At 37.0% G+C, this 22,819-nt stretch overlaps 1 protein-coding gene across 2 annotated transcripts; it reads right to left on the bottom strand.

The window, feature by feature from the left end:
• Positions 1–643: 643 nt before the first annotated feature.
• On the bottom strand, positions 644–22,000 carry LOC112564523 (SH3 and PX domain-containing protein 2A-like). 2 transcript variants are annotated; one of them, XM_025239388.1, is made up of 13 exons: positions 21,647–22,000; positions 21,117–21,197; positions 19,264–19,339; positions 18,267–18,343; positions 17,859–17,956; positions 17,204–17,236; positions 11,922–12,076; positions 10,470–10,586; positions 9,578–9,695; positions 7,982–8,381; positions 7,084–7,203; positions 6,083–6,187; positions 644–3,073 (listed from the first exon to the last, which is right to left on the bottom strand). In XM_025239388.1, the coding sequence occupies exons 1-13, from the start codon at positions 21,713–21,715 to the stop codon at positions 1,496–1,498; spliced, it is 3,027 nt and encodes a 1,008-aa protein (XP_025095173.1). In that variant the 5' UTR covers positions 21,716–22,000; the 3' UTR covers positions 644–1,495. The 2 variants fall into 2 exon arrangements, with proteins under 2 accessions (XP_025095173.1, XP_025095174.1); XM_025239389.1 differs by lacking the exon at positions 17,204–17,236 and having other exon boundaries at positions 21,647–21,998.
• Between the last annotated feature and the right edge of the window lie 819 nt (positions 22,001–22,819).

Genomic DNA, 22,819 nt, shown 5'->3' with positions numbered 1-22,819 from the left:
TCCTTGTATAAACATCAAAATGAATACAATTTGCTACACACAGTGTGCCTCTATTCTTGTGGCCATTTTATTTTCACTTACACTCATCACCATTTTAACAACAATCCCTAAACAAAAAAAAATTAGACATTTTTTTAATATTAAAAAAGGCACTATTCTTAACCATTACAACCCTTTTGGAGGATAAACAGCTTCTGTCTTATATTGTTCAGTATTTAGAACAAAGATTCTGCTTGGTCTATTTTAATAGTAAAAGTTAATCTGGTCTTAATCTTATTATCAATAAAAGTGTACCTTAACTAGTCTGGACTTGCTGCCTTTTCGTGATTTCGAGCCGCATTCTGACACATCGGGTTTATGGCGAGAGCTAACTCGACCTCTGTTTCAATCTCGTCGACACTCGTTGGTCCACCGGCAAACTACTGAAAGCGGACTAACTATATAGTATGCTCGTAGAGCCTCTGCCCACCCAACGGATAGCATCATGGTCCTCTGTACTAATCTTCTGTCGTGGGCTTCTGCCCGTGATGAACAAATGTTTCTTTTTGTTCAGCAGTGCTTTTAGGCCCTTGGTCACCCAAGGTTTGTTGTTAGGATAAACATACACTGCTTTGATGGACTGGTGCAATCAACACTATTTTACTCCTCACTTTTACTTCTAACTGTGTGTTAAATGTCTGTATGGGTATGTGAGCGAAGACAAATTTCTGCCCTGGGTCTCCTGGGCAGACAATAAAGTCTGTTTTGATTTTGATTTTTGATTTTGATAGTGGATAGTAACTGCAATGAAATGCAACATGTCAGAGTATTAGCAATCATATGTTTGCAAGCTACCATGTACACCCAGGAATGGAACTAAAGTGGCCAAGCTATCATATTTCAGTTGTGGATGATGAAAAGATACTGTATTCAGAAGATCCACCTTGTTTCATTTTGTTTTTGGTAGGGGTGGTATATTTTGTTTTGGAAGTGAAATACTGCTACAAATTGTCGGATGTGATATTGGTCCTCAACCTCACTGTTTCAGTTAGATTCAAGTAATGCAAGCTCAGCAGATGAATGTGATAGAAATGGAAGTTTATACTTAGTGCATTTACACCTGAGTGGTCTTCAGCACTCCTCGTGTCTGAGTGGACTACAGTATGCACACTTTCTCACACTTTTATACACTCTTAGCCTCATAGGAATACAAGTCTTGCAGTTATCATGAACCACTATAAGCAGATAAGGCTACTTGCCACCATCATCTTTAATGTCTTGTAATCTCTCAATTCTAGTCCTGCTGATTGTAATGCCTTATTATCACACAGAGCTGGAGCGAAGCAGCACAAATCCAGACAAAGCAACCATTTAAAACAATAAAAATTAAAAACTCTGTATACTGCACAACCAAATTATGGAAGTACAAATGTGCTGGTTATGCTGATTGCCTTCTTAATACTTACACGTAAACACACATTAAAACAGATTTACAGGTTGCAAACATAAAATGTGCTTAATTGTGGGCAATGTAATCAGAAGGTGCCCAACCCTCACGGCCTGCAACTTCGATCTTCCACCAGCCTGAGTCCGACTCCTCCAAAACTTGCACTTCTTCACCTTCTTCAAAGCTGACTTCACTGCTGGATTCTGCTTGAAAGGCACACAAAGTCCGGAATATCACCTTGCTGCCAGCCTTGGGCTTTGGTACCTTTCCTGTTCCTAGGGTACTGGCCTTCTCAAGATAACTGCTGGGTGCCCATCCTTCGCCTGCCTGTGCACGCACCAAACACCAATCTTCTTGCTTGTCAGTTACCTCCACTGCTTCTCCACAAATGAGACTGATCTCTCCTACGCTTGAGGCCACATAGTCAGCAACAGCTTTGTACTGTAAGGTGGTGGTTTGACTGCTGCTAACACCTGGCTTTGCACCTGAGCTGGTTAGAGCTGCTGAAGGATTGTTGTTACCATTTGGAGTTACTGACCATGGAGTGACCTTTGTAACAGGAGTGGATTCTGGACTTCTATGAGAAGTTTCTGAACTGGTCAATTTAGGACCTGACCCAGCACTGCCAAAATTGAGCTTGCCACTAAGTTCACTGACTAGGTTACCCACACGGGGAGTACCTGCACCAAGATCAAGGTTCTTTGCTCCAGGTTTATCTCTAGGGGCTTGTAGTGCAGGTTTCTTGGCAGGTAAACTGGGTTTGCTCCCTGCGGAATCTGCAGTAGCTGATGTGGTATTGAGTTTGGTGAATGTAGCAGCCATGTCGTGGACTTTTTTATGGCTGGGTGGGGGAAGGACACTCGTAGAAGTGCTACTTTGTGAGCTGGTTTTAGATGCTTGAGGTTTGCTTGGTAGTTTAGGAGGTCCTGCAGGCAGTTTTGGGCCCATCTGAGGCTTGCTGAATGAAACAGTGGAACCAGTGTTGGATGATGAACCTTGGTTTTCTTTCACTTTAAATGGTGGAAGAGGTCTTGAAAACTCTGAAGCTTTAAGGGTTACATCAGGTGGCTTCTGCAACAGATTTGGTTTTCCCGATGTCTGATCAGTCCCAATGTTGCCTTTAAAGGGTGTAGCAGGCTTTGTTGCAGGTAAAGTGGGTTTTCCTGCAGGTTTATCTGGCTTGTCCATATGTTTCTGGATTGCTTCCAGCCTGGACTTCAGTGAACCATCAGCACGTGTCGATGGGAAATCAGTTCTAGATCCTGTACCTAATGTAGAATCCTCCTGTGCCATGTACTGCACCTTTTTAGGGGCTTGCAGTGGGAGGCTAGGCTTTTGTGTAACTTTACTCTGGGAATCTACAGTCTTTTCAAATTTGGACTTTAAAGAGCTGGGGATACCAGCATGTTGTCCACTATCAGCGGTGGATTTAGGTGCTGTCTGGTCTGCAGATTTGACAGGTGGAGCTGGTGGTGGAGGTTTGATCTCTTTGCTTGGAGGCTTTGGAGGTGCTGTGGCTGGCTTGTTGCTCAATTTATCTTTGAGAACTCCAGCTAACCCATCAGCAGGGGTAGTTGAACATGGCTCTTCATCCTCACTGCTTTCATCAAAGCTGTCATAAGTGGAATGCAATGACATGCTCTCCCTCTGCAAAAAAAAAAAAAATCCAACAAAAAATGCAAAACAAATAAAAACCACAGATGTCCTTAACTTTTATGTCCATGTAAATAGCATACCTAGTGTGTAAAGGACATCATGACTGTCTTCTTTGTTTATGACAACTGAAATGTAAGGCAGTCTGTAAATTACCTCTATTAAGCCTGGTTCATGGCCAGAACAACAGGGCCGAGATCAGGTAGAATAATTATAGGTGGGCATCGGTCAGTGGAAGTGGACAGTAAAGGGAAGCCTTTCTGTTCAGTTTTATGACTTGACAGTTCGCCTTGATTGATGAAGGCAATTAAGGCCCAGGGGTAGGGCGATAGGACTTAGTAGTTAGGGGGTATAGCTCAGCAGGCAGAAGTTTCTTTAGTATAATATTGATAGCATCAGGGTCGGGTAGATTTGATTTTAAGGGTTACATGATTAGGTGGGTGTATATAGTTTAGGTTAGAGGCTTAGTATTCCAGAGGAACTGACATTCTCCGAGGTTTTTTTTCCCAGCTTAAGCAGCAGGTCTGAAAAAGGAGGGAAGCCTGTTCTATTAGAATGCTCATCACTACCTGCTGGCACCTACGGTCTGGTCTATGAAGAGAAGAGAGTGTACTACAAGAGGCTGGTTCTCTCAGGCGACAAGCAAAAGAGCCAACTGTATTACCGGCAGCAATAAGTGCAAGGCAGTGCTGGTAAACCCCACAGTGCCACCGGTCCAGTTTGTGGTCTGCAGAGGACAGCTGACAAATCATCGCTGCTGTTTGGAATGGTCGCTGTCGTCCATTGCTGGGGGCAACTGTTGTGGGGCAGCAGAAAGAAATCTTCGACAAGAGAATCAGTGGTGTTGAAGTGTTTTCCATCAGTTGTGCTTCGTAAGTGGTGTGCCTGCCACCCATCTTCAAGCAACCCAGGGCAAGGTAACTGAGTGACCCTGCCATTTCCAGCACAAGGGAACTGTTCATATCCTGGGAACCTATCAGATTCTGAGACCATGAACTGTAGGCCAGGAACAGACCGTATATACGGGTGTATGACCTCGTTAGCTTCCAAATTTGCCATTGTATAACACTCAATTTTTCTGAGCTGACGCCGGGTCACATTAGTAGTATGTATATTTGATTTCATAGCATCTGATTTCACACTAACCTGATTTTGCTTTCCTTGTTTAATAATAATTTGTCTTGTTGTACAACTGTGTTGTCAGTGTCATTGCGCACCCAAGGAGGGAGGCAGTAGTTGCTAGTGGCATGCAAGGTGCGAACGTGGGTGAGTAGGTGTTCGAGGATGGAAGGGTCAGTGAAGTGAGCCAGTAAAAGTTTTCCCTTTCCCCTCAGGCTAGTTAGCCCATCTCTCCTCCCCGCTAGTTCGTCACACATCCTCTGTAAGCAGGCCCTTTCCACCATTAGGCAAACTAGCCTGTCACCTCAAGCGCAAGCATTGAAATGGGGTACACAGATGGTCAGTTGCATTTATATAATAGATCTAGTTTTCTTGCCAAAAGTCCAATCAATTCTAAAATTGTCATGAACCTGCTCTCTCAGGGCTCTGTACAGCAGTGACTTCACTGGGGATAGGGAGTTGGCACTCTTTAGTTTTGCATTTACTGTTGTGACTCGTGAAAATTTGTCTTATTTATTAACATTTTGGGATCAATGTACTTATTACATTTAACTTAATTATGAAACTCTAATTTAGTTTTTTTTTTTTTAATTATCTAAAAGTGCATCTTATATAAACAATGTAAATGAATAACTTATGTTTTATCATGCTGTATTGACAAAATATAGGAAGTTGGATTACTAAAGGACTATGCATATTAGGACTAATATATTTCTCTAGTAATGAACAATCCCAGAAAACTTCAGGTAAACGTGTAACTACCTGATTTGTTCCCTATCAAGTTATTTGGATATTGCTAGTCACAAAGTGGGCTATTCCCAAGTGGTGGTGGTGAGGGGAAAGGGTGATGAATAAGGCACAAAAGCTGGGTAGGAGTGTGATATGATATCAGGATGGCCAATACTATCAGGATGCACTTCATGCCGGACTGCTTTTACAAAAAAGCCTGGACATTGGTGATTTTCAGTGTTGCACGAGTTAGAATGTTAGAATGGTTTACTCAAGGCAAACTTTCATGGGAATAGGGAGGGTTACTCTGTGACTAGGGTGGCCTAGAAGCTAGAATAGGGGTGGGCAAAGTAGGGCCTTTGGGCCAGCTGTGGTTTGTGAACGTCTCCCCATCTGCCCAAAATGTGATATGTACTTGTTTTCATGATTTCTTTGTTATTTGACCTGGGTTAATTTGATTGAAATCTAATTTATCAAATACAAATTAGCATTAGAAAATGGAAGTCTGTAGCATTCTACCACAGATAAAGTACAAAAATAACAAATAACATGGCTGGCATATCTGATGGAGCGGTAAGAGAGCATTGCCAATGACCGTCTTCAAAGGAAAGGCTGGTTTTTATGTTTTATCATGAGCAGATTCAAAAAGCATCACTTTATACATTAAATTCAGTAAGCAAACACTTTGTATGCCTTTTTTCCCATCCCATTAAAGTTTGCTGGCATGTTGGTTTTTTTTTGTAGGTTATTGGCTCACCACATAATTCAGAAATCTGAGATTGGCCTGTGAAAAGAAACTTTTGCCCACCCTTGAACTAGAACTTGGGATATTTAGACTTTTAAAAACAAAACAAAAAACAACAAATACATGAAGTGTTACACCATTCTTGTCCATATTGGTATGTGACTGATTGGTAGCCAAACTATAATGCTGATTAGTGGAAGTTTGGAAGTCCCTTAATAATAATTTAGCTAGCAAAATTGTAAGCAGCATGGATGTCACAGATCAAGCAGTATGTCAGAAATCTTAAACTGATACTCATCATGCTATGTAACAGAGAATGGTAATTATGATTTCTTGTAATTAAATTTTGGTAACATGCCACCAAATTGTCTTTTCAACAATTTTAATGGATCCATAGTCAATCCTCTTACCTGAGAATCAGCAGCATTCTCCTGCATCAAGTATGCTTCTGGTACCCAACCCTCGTCTTGACCCCGACGTACAAACCACCAACCACTAGATGACTTCTCCAACACCTGCAAAAGTATCTTTATTGATCATGTAGTTTATTTTCTACTACATTTTAATCTCACTCTCTTTTTTTGTTGTGGAAAAATCTTGGTTAATCCAATGCAATTCAATATACCTATCCATGAAAAATGATTTAGCATCAATTTTGGGTAATTACCAAATGGCAGAAACTTTTCTGCATTTTAAAATAGTGCCCACATATCTTCTCTCTTTGATATGTTTATCTTTGTAAACTCATTTACAAATTTCTATGATTTAAATTGCTGTCTGCAAAAGTGGTGTAGTAATTGCTTCTGTTTAGATCTGCTTCAAGTGTCATCCTTTTTCACTTTATAGCCCTAATGTCAAGGACTGATTATAAGGGATAACAAGATGTTTTCATTTCTCTGAATTGATGAACAAGTTATTTAATAACATTAATGAATTTCTCCAAAAATGCAACATTATTATTATTGTTCCACGAGGACCATTTTTATTATACCTCTAAAGTAAAATGCAGACGGCAATAAGAAAACATCAAACAAATGGAAATACAAATTAACAAAATAAATGAGTTGTAAAAACACTACAAAAGGTACCACCAGCTGATAAAGTATTTTTTATTGCAGCTCCATTGCAATTTTCAATAAATATAGAAGGTGAATATCACTGGTTTAATATTAAGATAAGACAAACACTTTATTTATCTCAGAGGGCAATTCTGGATTAAATTCCTATTAAAAATGTAACTTTGTAGCACAGTGTTGACTAGAAACATTGAACAAGACAGGCAATACAAACAATATGTCTCAAGGTGCTGTAAAAAAATGACTCATAGAAAGTTGTTAAATGCTATTTAACACTATTCAATGTTTAGTCTATACTGTATTAAATCAATGAAATGACTTTTCTGCGAACATACCGTCACAAACTCCCCAGCACTAAAACTGATTCCATCGCCTACTGTATCTTCAAAGTCAGCAGCAGTCACATAAGTGGCAGACTTTGAACCAGGTGATGAAGGTACACAAAGATGCACTGACTAGAATGGAGAAAAAAAATTTAAGGTTACTGAAAAGTATGAATTTTTATATCAGTTTCATAAGAGGATCCTGGAATATTCTCTCTAGAGCATTAAAAAAAAAAAAGGGCAATGGTACACATCAAATACAATGAAAGGTAAGATCTTATTGTAAAACGACTGATAAGTCACAACTTAAACGTGGTAATGTATTGAGTAGTGTATGCTTAAGTGTCTTATTAGTGCTAAAAAGAAAAAAAAAACAACTAACCCTCTTTCTCCTACGTGCAGAACTTTTAAAACCCAAATTTCTCAGGACTAATTATCATGTCAAAAAAAAGTGTAACTTTTTACCATCAGCAATAATATAACTTAAAAAAGAGGTTTCTTATTATTTGGTGGTAAAACAGGACCTTAAGAGTCTGAAGACAAAAAGCTTAGTATTTAAATCAATCTGGATCAAGGAAGTCTTTACTTGTATAACATTTCCTAAATTTCATGCTAATTTGTTGAATTTCATGTTTATTTAATACTTTAAAACAATTAAATAATTTTAAAAAATGTGCCAACTAGCACTGCATAGTTCTAGGTATCATTTAAACAATTCTGTAAGCCACTGATCTTCATTAAATTGTAAAGACACAGTTGAATATTGCAAGAATACAAGCAAGAAAATGTAAAATTTGCATAACTACCAGTCTCAACTATATTTATCTCCGTCTACCAAACTGTCTCTGACAACTACTTTTAAGAAAAAAAGCCAACATTCCAGCATCTCATATAAAGAGATTTGTCTTGCCTGGACAGAACTTTGTCTGGGCGGTGGCTTGAGATTACCCCCACGTTCTAAGCTGCGCTGCTTGATTACAATCTGTGACTGTCTCTGAGCATGGGAATCTTTTTGCAATTGCATCTTTCCAACCACGTCCATCTCCTCCTGTGTCTCTGGGTTCTTGCTCACTTTAGCCTGATCCTCCAATGGCTTAGCTGCAGTGTTTTTTGCCCCACTTGCTGGTGTGGAGAAGATGCCAGCATTGTGAGGAGTAGTAGAACTGGAGGTCATAAGGTTGGAGACATCGGCAAGGGTGCCGATAATCTGAACACCACTGTGACGACTTTTTTCTACCAGACTTCTTGCATAAGGATCACTACATTTCTTTAAATATGTTGCTGGTGCTATTCCAACCTGACCTTGGTACCTTAAGTGGGAAAGGCAACAAAAGATATTACCACGAGCAAGCCATATGGAATATGCTAAATATTTAAGACATTTCAAAGTGTCTCACTTGAACACTGAAGCAAAATAAATGTTTATCTAATAAATACAGTTAGTAGCATATTACACTGTTGCTTCAACTTAGGATCAAGCTTTTATAACTTTTCAGATTAAATTTCAAAACCTACATTCAGACTAAAAGCCAGCATAGGTAACCATAGTTTAGCACATAAGTTATAAAGAAAACTTTCCCTTAAAACAATCTCTGGACAGACAAGAGACTTTTAAATGTAAGGATTAAATTGTTTACAGAGAGTGCCCAAGTCTCCACAGCAGCTAATTAACAAACTACATGTACCACTCTTTCTGTAACCACAAAGCAGTTTGAGAAAGAGGTAAGGACTGTACCAAAAGAAAATCACAAAAAACTAAATGGCATTAAATCAAACAAGCAACAGGGAAAAGATTGTAAATCTTAAATAAAACCCACTCCACAAAAAAGAAATTTAAAACTGCTAGTTTTCATGCCATGTGTCTTATTAGACTTTGCAATGCCAATAAATTCTCAAGACACAATTATGGAAAACAAAATATATAACAGCAGTGCATAAACACTATTAACAATTTCAAACACTACAAATCAAAGTCAGGTTATAATGCTCCATGCACTGGAAGTCTGTGGCTTTTTTAAGGTTAAGTGCTATATAACAGCTAACTAGTCCTGTGCAGCCCTGTAAGCAGATGCAAGATCCAGAGCAATTACATGTGTCTCAGATGTGATCTGAACTCATGACCCACAATCCTCACAGTCTTGGTGACAAGCACTTTACTGCCATCCCATGAGATGACCGCCCATTAATGCAGAAGATGGCTCAGACACAATAATTTTAATGCAATTCATCTTTTGTATTAGCTCAACTTGTTCACTGCAACACTATAGATGCATCTGTTTAGTGGCCATAGACTTGAAGATATTTAATACAAATTCCTAAATGGCTAAGACTTCTGTAGCTTCATTCCAGTTTAGTAAACTAGTCCAGTTTAGTATTTTTGCTTTTTGAAAGACTCACTTGAACTTCCCCACCATTCAGGTAGCTTGTATAACGCAAACCAAAAAATGTGAGATAGGACCTAGATATGTTCCAACATGTTTGGAATGTTATCTAAGAAATCTGTTACCTGACTTCCCACCATCCATCCATGTTTTTCTGAACCACCTCGACCAATACACCCTTGGAAAGAGACAGTTCATCCTCATTTTGTGCTGAGTAAGTTTCAATGCAAATGTAACGCTCTTCTGTAAACATAAGTATTTTTCAAATATGTTATATCAAAACAAACCCTGTTAGAACCAGTTCATTTTACCTAGACTATTATGACACTTTCAAGCAAAACAGAAAAAAAAACAACAACTGAAATATCACAATAGATAACCCTTCAGTTTCTGGGTATGAGAAGTCAGCTTAATATTTAGAACACAAATAAACAACAATTACATGCTAAAACAAGACAGCTAATCTGGCATAACCCACTCACTGATAATCTACTCATAACAGCTGTAAATAGCAGAAAAAAAATAAAGCATAAAATTTAAGCCTTGCAATTGCATTTAAATGCTCTGCATAGTTCAAGTTTTACCAGTATCAAAATGCAACAGGTTGAGTCAATGGCTTTTGACTTGACATTTTCCTCGATTACGCTGATCAGGAGAGGAAGGAGTAATAGACACTGAAAGCTTAGTCTAAGTGTTAATGGTAACATTTGGAACGAGTGTATTTTATGAAAATCGTTTTAAGAGTGTATTTCGTTATTAGGAAGAACAGCTTTTTAGAAGGCATCTAAAAAGGCATCTTTCCAGGAAAGTATAATGTTCAGAGGGAGTCAGTGAAGAATAATAACTAATGTTTCTAAGCAACATGGCCCAAGGAGACACGATACTGCTAAAATTCCCGAAACTCCACAAACATAAGAATGATATGGAATTCTCCACTCAACTTTCTGCTAAGTTCATCCTCCTCATAAAATATGACTAAACAAATGATTAGCTCCATAATGAAAAGACCATACCAACCTTCCCCATCTTCGACTCGAACATTGGCATGTGTATTTGCCCCTGAATTATCTAATGTCTTGAGGTACGTGCTTGGCACCCAGCCCTGGTGGTCATCTGCACTCACAAACCACCAGCCTAGACAGAAGAAATGCAAATTTTTTTAAGTGTTTGGGCAAACAGCCATTTGGTGCAGACAAAGGCCACCACAAAAAAACAAAAAAATTAAACTTTTAGAATTTTACAGATTATCCTTGTTTCCACAAAACCAAGAGACTGTCACTCTCCTCTGAACTTAAGTTCCTCCAAATTAATAACAATCATAAAAAATATAATAAAAAAACCATAAAAGGGAAAATATTTTCATGATTAGGGAAGAATGCCCTTTCTTTCGATGAAACTTTGTTTTGCACACTATTGAATTCTTCTCCTGAAGACACAGATAAATGAATAAAGGTCACATGAAAAAAAATTAGTGCATTGTTCTCTTTACATAAAGAACTACATTTGCTCTTAGCTTGCAAACGGACTTGAATACCATGCTGACAAGTAAGGTGCAATATAAAGTTATACTGAAGTATAGCTGGGCAAAACTGGAGTTTGTTTTTCTTTCGGTGATTATGCAGTCTGTAACTTGGAGGGTCAAAAAGCAGTCACATAAACACATTGACCTGGCTTAACGTGTAATTTGTTCACTGAAGCGTTATTTCTAAAAATTGTCTCCAGCAGATTTAAGTCCACTTCCACACAGCAAATAAGAAAGGCAAGACCTTCATCCAACTACTCATAAGCAAAATGACATCCAATCATGTCTCATGGATAGACATCAAACCAGAATGAATACTATATTAGAGCTCCCATGATCAAACCAATAAACAATTCAACCAGCACATACCATACTATTTCATTTCATGTTTACGGACTTTTGATTTTACGGGGCATAATCATCACTAGATACATCCAGATGGATGGTAGTTTTTATGCATTAAGTTAGAAATAACCATTATGTCATGTGATGCAAAACTTTAAATGTCACCATGTAAAATGAGAGAAAATGTGATCATTTGCCAGCATGAGACTGACCTGTGTTACAATTCACAAACTGTAAGATTCACCCACAAAAACATCCCATGAAAAGAAATGAATTCATCTTTCAAGGTTTCTTAAACAGCCTCTCTCTCGCAGTAAAGTCTTCTTACACGCTTCAAAGGTTGGCACTTCATTTAAAATATATGTAAGATAATCCAAAACTTGGAGCAGCCTATATACTTACCATAGCTAAACTCTTGTGGAAAGAACCTAAAAGAAATCTTACAAAAAAATACAAAGTACAGAAAAAGCACCATAAAAAAATCAACTAATTAAAATCTTTCTTTATAAAGCACACAGCACCAATAATAAGCAGCTTTCACTGACCCCTACAATACCCCTTGCCATATACACACAAGTAAAAAGCAATGTGAAAACTCTTACCACTCTCACTCTTTTCCACAACCTCCACTGTCATTCCTGCCTGAAGACTTGCTTCCCCTTTCTCCTGTGCCTCATAATCTGCCACTGCTGTGTACTGTTCTAGCTGCTTTGGACCAGAGATCTTGCTCGGCTTCTTGTCACCACTCTGTTTCTTGCTGGAGCCAATGTGATATAAATTCTTCTTCACAACAGAGTAGCGCTTGTTTATTTGTTCCATAATGAATGAAATCACTAATGTAGTTTGGTAAATCACTCTTACAAAATTGCAGAAAGTAAAAATGCAAAAAGCAAAAAAAGTGAAACTCTGATGCAGTGAAAACACCAATGACTTTTATAGATCTTCTAAAAAATATCTGATTATATGCTATATGTGACTAAATAATAATCTTTCCTACAAAAAAGTTTAAACAATGGCATGAATTTTACTTCACTTAAAGATTTTTAAAGCAAATGTGTTAGTGATTTTTTGCTGGTAAGGAAGGCTTTCAAAATCTTTAGATCATCACTTCACAATGTTCTGGACACAACCTAAACATTCCATGAAAATCAATTATTCATATGAACTTGAATAACTCCATTTTTCAAAACTGAAAACAACTGTTTTTGGAGCCTTTCTGGTCTTTGCAACTACATTATCCTCTGCATTAAAGGCTTTAAAGATCCAAGAATCCACAGCACAATACGGTGTTGATATAAGCTAAGTAATTCTTTTGGCAAGATAATCCAGCAGCACACATGAACATGAACCTGTTGCAGTCAACACATCTGAAGCAAATGAATACTCCTCTGACAACTTCTGACAGCTTTGCCATTAAGCCAGTGACTGGTGTGACGCAGCATCAATTTAAAACTAGCAGGAAGTGAGGTCAGACAAATCAAGTGGTTGATGTTTGTTCCCTGATTCAGGGATGCACAAAACCTGACTCATAAATAGCTGCTGGTCAGTGGGGTTCCTGGACTGCAGCTAGTGGAATATCCCACACTGACAAATACATTTACGCACCCAAAAAAGCTTTTACCTGAGGCACATTCAAACGCATGTTGCTACAGGTGAACCATTCTCATCAGTCTGACATAAGAACAAAAACTTAGTGTTTGTGTGTGCCAAGCATTAGAAACATGCTTACACAAAGACACAAAGGATGAGATGGATGAATGGATATTTGTCTAACTCAAACAGCTCTCTGCTTTGGATGTAACTGTAGCTGTTTATCTAGGAACAGCCACCAAAAAGCATGCCTAGTCTTTCACTGAATACTAGACAGACATGCCCAGAAATGTACATGCTTGTTAAGAAAAAAAAAACCCCATAAATAAACAGTCAACTGAAAACTGGTAGCTAAAACCATGCATACACCATTTCTGTATCATTGACACTTATATAAGGATCTATATAATGTTCTTAAAGCAACATTAAGGTAATCAGTTGTTTGTCAACATTTTTAACCTAAGCATTCTGTCCATAGGAATGCTCATCTACACATCTAACCTAAGCTCATCTAACCCTTACCCAGAACTACCATACCTGATTAAAGGAAATGGTGGAAAGGCCAGTCTTTCTAGTACTTACAAAACTTAAAGTCTTTTGCATTTGTTTCTTTCTTTGTTTTGGATGACTAGCTTTTTGCTCTTAAGGCTTTACATAAATGAAGGAAAAAAAACCACTTTAAAGTTCTAGCATTTTCCGTTTTCCTGTCTTCCTATCCACAAAATCATATGTGGAGATCCAGATGCTCCTATATGTAATGCATCCATCTCAGTGACAATGTCACTGCTAATACACAGGCAAGATGATATTCATAAGGGTCACCAGTCTCAGATTTGAATATGTCACACCAACTTAAGACTGCAATTTTCTTGAACCTCTTACAGTTGGGGACTCTTTGTGCATGACATCAAAAAAACTTAGTGAATGACTGAAGTGCTCTAAGAACAAAAAAGTACACCATGGATTTGTTGTGGTGTCTTGAACAATCTACCATTGATCTGTAGGCTAATCTGATAGAATGTTGACAACCATTTCAAAATATCTTTGTAGTCCTCATGTGCAGTCATTAAACAGTGTGTTATCTGTGCAGGAATATGCTTTAGGTTCTGATATATCATCTCTATTGCTAACTTGTTGTTTTGATGCCACAGTGTATTTTCAAGTACCATATTGTGCAAGCAAATGACATCTAATATTCATGACATAATTTAATATCAGCTTATCTTCTTCATATACTTTTGAGACTCCTTAATTATCAATTACTCCACTTTTTGTTTCTGATGATAATATAATTATGTACATACTGCTTGATTCCTTTCATGTCAGTATGTCACATAAATGTCAGGTTTAAAGAATTCATTAGATAAATGCAAAACTAAGGTAATAAACTATATCTGGAAGTGCTTAAGGCCAAATGTAACAAACTCTGGTATCTAATTTCAACTTGTAGCCATGTGGCTTGCACAATTCAACAGAGCACTGAAATTTTAGCCTGAACAAAACATTGACTGCAGGAAGGATATGGTAATAACACTCTTCCTGAGATAAGGATAGACATGGTAAGTAACTCGGCATATAATAACTCTACTTCACACAAAAGAACAATGGCCATCTAAAGCACACTTCAGGCTAAATCCTTCTTCAGAGGTTGATCCAAATGCAGCTAAAGCATGCTATGCACCACTACTTACACAGCATTGGCTGCTATTCACTAGAATAGAAAATCAGCAACAATTAAAACATGAAAGGTACTATCACTATTTTCCTGTGTTTTTCTGGCTGTGAGTTTTTCTCTCTAAAAATCAACTTCCAAAAAGGAAAAAACAAATTATTGAAGACTGAAGCAGCCACTGAAATAATGAGCCTAACTTTAATATAAAAGTTGCAAATGTGAAAAGTACTAGTTTAATTAATGTATTTTTCATGCAATCACATATGTGAAATGTTCCCTTGTGCATTAAAAACCCTCCACCTTCAGAGCCCAAAATTTCTTACTTTTTCAATGTAATTGGCACCTGATTCCAAATATAACGTATTATTAGTTAAAAATATCAAAGAACTAGAAATGCAATTGTGCATAAGCCACATTATCAGCACAACATCTATGCCAGACTACTTTTCAATTGCAATCTAGCTCTTTTTTAAACTCTTTGCTAGGAAGCAATTCAGGCCAAAATAGCAAATACTTAAAGAAGTAAAAATGTGTGCTATCCAAAAATTACTGCATCCACCAGTCTATACACACCCATGCACAGTTACAATAACCCTACTGCATAATCACCTTTAAAAATTAGTATTTGACTTAAAATTTGTTTATTTCTTTCAAAGTACAGTGGTACCTCGACATACGAGTTTAATTCGTTCCGTAACCTTGCTCGTATGTCAAAGTGCTCGTATCTCAAAGCAATTTTCCCCATTGAAATTCATTGAAATGCCATTAATCCGTTCCAGCTCCCAAAACACCACCTCAGTTGTTTTTGTTAAGTGTTTTTGAATAAGAAAAAGTGTATTTACAAGAAGAAACATTTATTTATGAATAACAAATGCATATTCTATAAAAACATATTAAATTCTTCGTTTGTGGAAGTGTGTGGAATCTGCTTCAGCAAATCGCCGTAAATCGCTCGTGCCTTCTCACACATGATGCTTTGTGTTAAGGTTCCTCCTTGAAACTGCTTCTCTGTCACCCACACAGTCAATAGTTTCTCCATCTTTTCATGGAGAGAAGTCCGGAGCTTAGAAATTGTTGTAACGCCCCTAGCTGGCGTTGTACCCTTTATCAACTCCTGTTTAAGCTCAGAACATATCATTGATGTGCTACACCCGTACATCCTCGCCAAGTCAATTACTCGCACACCTTGCTCATGTTTTTCTACGATTTCGCGCTTTAATTCAATAGACATCATCTTCTTCTTCGGACATGGTTATAAAAATAAATGTGATAATGTTTGTAATGTACAAAAGCAAAAAAACGCGAACCCAACTTATCAAAAATGCTTCGAAAACGAAAGAAAAAAGCACACAACACAGATTGAGGTCTAGTCTGAGGTGGGAGAAACTGTTAGACGCTGCACCCGACCCCAACATCCACCCCGCATGTTAGGGTCGTGTGCAGCGGTGTAGTGTGCGATTCCTCGTATCTCAAATCTTGCTCTTATCTCGAAGCAAAATATCGCTGGCTCGGCGGCTCGTATCTCAAAACACTCGTATGTCAGGGCACTCGTATGTCGAGGTACCACTGTATGTATATTATTTATCTAGTGGCAAACTTTTAATGACAGCAAATCTTTCTAGTTTTAAAAGATTTGATATCTATAAATTTGCATTTTAAAGGGCAACATGAGCACTCAATGAAAATCTCTGGAAATAGAGCATAAGGTATCGCAAAAACATATTCATGTGGTATTTTATGACGAAGAGGAACAAAAAATATTACATTAATGTTTTTCTCTTAATTGTACCTGAATTTATAAAGAAAATAGGAAGTGACGAAAGAGCAGCAATTCTAAAAATAGCATCATCTGTATTAGCTAAATTCGAAGAGGAAAGATGCCATCCTTATTAAAAGAAAACAGATCAGGACACATTGCTGTTGCTGAATGTTCTCTTTGACACTCAGATGGAGTGATGATATACATTATCTATTTTTTTTAACATCATCATCTATTCAAGGCTTATTTAATGCTGAGTGTACAAATAACAAAAGCAGTTGGGACTGTGAAGGCATGAATGTTGAAGCACTGGGAGATTACTGAATATTCTGGAAGCGAATCAAAACAAAATTTTTAAAAAGGGAGGAATTTCTCCCTTCTAAATTGCCATACACATCTAAGGTTGGGACAGGGAAGTGACAATGACATAGTTTTGATAGATGAATATTATAAACTGATCTCTTCAGCTTTTCAAAGCAAATAAGTGTTGTCTAATTATTCAAGGGTGGTTAATTAAGGGCATGATTATTTATCACTAACTTTTGTAAATAAAAAGATCAATGTTCATGAAATGGAGTTATTGTTAACAAAGTAAATGAATGATTTATATCAAATCAAAATGAGAGATGAATCTTTGCTAGTTGTGAAAGTGGTTAGCTCATTTTAAAATTTTGTGTTGTTGTTTTAAAAGGAAACCATGCTAACAAAAATAAGCAACAAAAAATTCAGGGAAATCAGCCACACTTGACCAATGCTAAGTAAGTGAAATCACATAAAGCACAAATTAAATAATCTGTTCTCGCAAGGAAAACAAGTAAGTTTCAACACAAGCCATTTTTGGAAAATGTGCACATGCAACTCACCCCAGAGAAATGTGTATAAAGCGGCTCTCTTTTCTGACAAATGAAGCAACATGAAATGTATAATTATCTTTGAAATAAGCATCTGCTTAAAAAAACGCTGTAAATATTTCATTATGGTAATATTAGAAAAAGACAATTAACAAAAAGGTTTCCATTGTTACAGTGTTTATAAGACTTTGAGCAGGGAAGGAATTTCTCTTATGAAATGTATGCAGCTGTCCTTCATATACACTGATCCACTAGCCTGTAAAGTTTGTAAATAATAATTTACAAGCACCATACCAACTGCACTTACAGAGCTTGAGGCTCAAAATCTTATAAAATAAAGTCAAAACTTACATTATGTCCCACAGACCTTTCAGACATTTATAAACAGATATACCACAGAGTTTGGGAGATGTTATTCTTGCACAGTGGCAAGAAAATTATCAATGTTGTCCATTACAATCTGCTTGAAGATTGGACAAAGATGACTGTCCTTACATTGTTCGACTACGTGGTTTTTTGGTTTATTTGGGTTTGGTTTTTTTTTTTGCACTCTCTTCCTCCATTCTACATTTTCTACACACCATTTATGTAAGTTCAAAGTTTTGGTGAGGGATGAGTTGTGAAGTTATGTTTGTAATTTTAAGCACTGATTTGTTAATCTACTTACTCCTCACTCTTGGGGGGTTCCAGATCATCTGGTTCAACTTCAAAAAACTCAAGAACCTCATCACACTGAGAAATTTCCGCTGGAAGTTTCAACAAAGCCTGAAATATGGAAACATTTTTTGAAAGACAAGACACTAATCACACTACACAGTGCTCTGTTACCAAGGATATATCCAATAAAAAATGCTACCAGTCCACTTGTGTTTATAGCACTTTAATGGTGCAATTCAAAAGTTAATAATAAAGATCAACAAAGCATTTTGCTACAAGCTGATAAATGTTTATGTTAGATTTACTTGGCAATGTAAGATTACACTTGTGTTGGGCTCAAGTAAAACTTAACATAAGCAAATAAATTCCTTATAATCATCAAGCCAATGCCCTCTACTACCCTACAAAATCTCTTTACCTTGCAATATGTATCAATCTCTCCTAGTCTTTTCATTGCAACATCCCGAATTTGGCTCCGACCAAAAAATATTTTGCCTGTTAAAGAGCATGACTAAAGAAAATTTACTGGAACACAATACTGGCACCACTGGAGCAAAAGAATAAATAAAAAAAGAGAGAAAAAACACACAGAGACTTGTATTCTATGACACTAGAGATGACTATTTTAACTCTTATGTAAGAATTTATTCTCCGATATTTGCAAAGCCTAAATCTTGAGAAATTTTGCTAGCACTGACAATATAGAACTCTTCAATCTAAACCTATGTGGTGATATTTTAACAGTTTGGAAAAACCAAACAAATTGATAATATAAATAAAGCAAAAGCAGTGATGTTTGTGCTCTTTTGTAGCAGCAGTTGAAACTTCGTAAAACCAAACCATTTTTTTCTGATCCCCCACCAATTTGATGGAAATTTCCTTTTAAGTCTTTTATTGTTATAGGCTGTTTGGTGTGTTACACTGCTCTGGTGTATATTTATTTTTTCCTTGTTTATTTTCTATTTTCTAAAATGTTATTGGTGGCTCCAAATCAAGCCTATACATAAATAAGCTAGAATCAAATGAGTACAAGATCAAAAGTTGACAATAAACTGACAGCTAGAAGAGTTATCTTTACCCAGATAAAGCTGGAGACACAAGCTAGTAACCTTATAGAAATTAGAAAAAGAACTCACAATTACTAATTGTCTCAGCAATGCAGTCCAAATACAACTACCATCATGTAAATATGCCAGTGGCCTGTCAAGCAGGACTGCTGCATCAAGGTTAGTTGCAATCTTTAACATACCACTGTCTAAGCACTGCTACAGTCTAATGCTAGTGAACTGATCATTAAAAGCTTTGCCTTCACATGAAAACTATTTGCACAATTAGCAATTTACCTCTGTGAACTCTGCCTATCAAAGCCAAACCATAATGTATACAAAAACAACACAAATGAGTGTTATATTTACCTGGCAAAAAGGGAATAATTCTCAAAGATGGATCTGCAGCACCTGCTTGAATTGGAAACTTGTCCAAAAGCTGTGTCTGATTTCAGATACAGGAAAAATGTATCAGTTATTTGGTGTTCTATGCATCATTGCAACTATTACAGCTTAAGTACAGAGACTGATTTTTTTATATCTTCAACATAACATCTTAAACTAGCACAAGAAATAACTATCACAACATCTTAAAACTGCTGAAAATCCATTTATAAAACAAAACCAGTTTTTTTCAACTCTTATAAACACATGTACCTAAGACTCTACTCATATATATATATACCTCATGCACTTCGTGATCAATGGTGGAAAGACAGGGCATAAAGATGCACTTGTACAGGAATGGTCAACACATTCTCTCTTCTCTCTCTCACACACACACATATATGCACATAGCACTTCCCATTCATGAAATGCAAAGAGATTTTTAGATCACCACTTAGAATTTCTGAGGATTTTTAGGACGCTTTCCCCATCCTCACATAAATAAATTGGGTGTTTAATTGGCTAGTTGCAAAAAAGCACACATCATTCAATGCACATGTATTATTGTAATATTGATTCCTGTTATCTAGAAGCTGTTTTATAAATGACTGACATATTTTCATGCATATAAAACTGTGTCACTGACATATGACAGCAATGACAAAACATTTGCTTTCATACATTTGGTTAACATGCAATGAAAACTCCAATCTAAACTCTTCTATATTTTCCCGAGTGCTGACAATAGATTGTTTACATTTTCCGACTTCCTTGACAAATTATCTCATGTGGTACACACTGATTTCATGGCAGTTTTGAGGAAAGTTACAAAAGAATTAAGGTAACACCATGATATAGTTCTATTTGGCAAAGACTTGTTCAAAAATGTACAAACTAAATGTTACCCAGAGAAAATGAGTAATGTAATTTGCCTATGTACATATGGTGCCCCATTAGCTCTTCACCATTGCTTCTTAGTGCATAGTATGTTTGCTGAGGACAGTGTTCCAGTTGTAAGCTTTGAACTAGCCATGCATTTGCCAAAATGACATTTCCACATAAAAAGTTCTGTGTTCATCATAACCAAGTGGTTCAAATACCATCACCAAAACATGAGTCAGTTAATTCAAATTACTGTAACTTTCACATAACCTGTTTTTTGCTTTCACTAAAGTATTGTTTAAGCATGTTAAATATGAAACTTTGGGGATTAAAGTTTAAAATATTCTAACAGAAAGGCTTGGAAATGATTACAAAATCTTTATATTTTAAGAGCTCTAAGAATATCTATCTGATAATTACTTTACATGTATTAGATGTATTTTACTGGATACGTAGAGACCAAATAGGAAAATTAAAAAAAATAAACAAAGCAATACAAGTAACTAAAATGCACATATTATTATTTTGAAAACTGAAAAACACATCAAGTTGAATCTTTCTAGTCTCTCTCTATATAATAGCCCCACTTCCCAAATGTGCACATCTTTGCATGGCAAAGTGTGAATAATGTCAACAAAATATATTGTGCCAGAAAGAGGAAGTACATCACTGAATACTTTAGCAAAACTATCCACAACCTGCAGTTTTCATTTTCACACAGCATACCAACTAAAGATTTTAGAACATTTGTACTGCCTCTCTGTCTCTGATCATTAAGGCTTATGAACATATAAACACAATATGCCTATGGACATTTCCTGCTGTTTAAAAAAAAGATTGTTGGGGCTATTGTCCTCTAGCAATACAAAAGAAAGACAAAAAACAAACAAACAAAAAGGACTACACACACCACGATATTTTTTCAAGTTTACAGTAAGTATAATATTGTATACCTGCAGATCAAAAAAGCGGCTATAGCGACGATAAATCACCATGCTGCTGCCATCTGACCACTGAACATGGATCACATAAACCTGCACATTCAAAATATTTTACATCAAAAACAAGAAAGAACTCATGTGGCAAATTTTCAAGATAGATCGAGTTTGATGACAATTGAATACAGTAATGCCATCTCTTCAGTAACATCGCCTGCTAACTTATTATTGTCAGATCGGTGTCAGTTCAGCTTAAGTTGGTCACCTAGATTCTTCTTTCTGGATTATTAGTTTCTATTTTTATAACTTAATTGTTTCACATTCATTTGCCACAAAAAGTACACCACATATCACACCGTTATGATTTACTGGGACCGACTCTGCATAAACAAAAAAATCTGTTTTGTGTGTGTTTTCTGATTTGTACACAAAGAAGTAATGTTAGACAGTGAAGAGTATACACATCATCACGAACTTGTATTACACATCCATGGTATAACTAATAATTCTCATGAACTCGTCAAAGGCAAACAAGACATACATACATAATGTTTACTAGGAACTCTCCTTTTCTCTGCGTCCACAACTGTAATGTCCACCAGTGTTTTGGTCATCTTTAGTTTCTTTGCACAATTCTTAGATACGTGCCGTCTTCTCTCTTGTAAACATAATCATCGCAGAGGCAAGCAGAAGTCCGACGAGGTCGCAACAACAACGGAAATCGTGACTCACCTGCTGGAGAGCTTGCGGTGTAGCCGGATTATTTTGCTCCCCTGCAAATTCCTGCCACTTTCCTTTCTATCACGTGTGTGTGTGTAAGCGCTCTATTTATTAAGTTTTACTAGAAGCTGACCGTAGTAAATTGATTACAAATATGTCGGCTACGTTGTCAATGATTATAAAACAAAACAAAACTTCGCGGCTTGGTACCAAAAGTATCCTGTCACCTGTAGAATCGAAAGTCGCGGGCTCTACCTGGGCATTTCTCGCTTTGAACGCTGACCGTCGGCGTTTCCCCCGCCCACACACACACACTGTGTTGGTACGTGTGCGATGTTGAAAGATGCATTTGATTTAACCGACTAATCTGTGCTCCTCCCTCGTGGGTCATTTATAAGGTTTTTTTTCTAGTCCATGTGTATGGTAATTGATATATTAGCACGTACAGCAAAATCGAAAGTCACTTCAGCACGAAAGCTATAATAGATCATCATATCGTCATCGTCGTAGTCCGGGTTAAAAAAAATGTGTTTTCCTTAAATGGGTGTGAAAAAAGGTCAATGGGGTGGGGTTTTCCTCAACAGCCCAGGGAGGCGGTAGTGCGAGCTAAGCTGGCGATCCAGTGATCGAGTAACGGTGAACTGTGAGTATAACAGTGACCTGAGGTCAAAGAACTATATATAGCTATAACTAACATTTTTGAACACGGACTCCTGAACGAAGGTTTGAAAACTTGACCTTCATCGGCAGAATAAAAAACTTCTTCGGTCCTTAAAATGAGAAAATCATTCCGCAATCAAGCATTGCAAACTCACCAAATCTGTGATCAACACTTTGCCATAACACCTACTCAAGAAAACTTTGATAAGAGTGTTTAGAGGATAAATAACATTTTTCTATAAACTTTAAATCAATTCCTACACAGCACTTTAATTAATTAATTGCCAGTTTCAGTTGAGTTCGCCTCCTGAGCCACACGGCCTGCATTAGAGAAGACA

This window comes from Pomacea canaliculata, linkage group LG5 (genome assembly GCF_003073045.1).
Source record: "Pomacea canaliculata isolate SZHN2017 linkage group LG5, ASM307304v1, whole genome shotgun sequence".
Lineage (NCBI taxonomy): Eukaryota > Metazoa > Mollusca > Gastropoda > Architaenioglossa > Ampullariidae > Pomacea > Pomacea canaliculata.
Note: the sequence above shows the minus strand (reverse complement) of the source record. Positions and strands in the feature narration are given on the sequence as shown.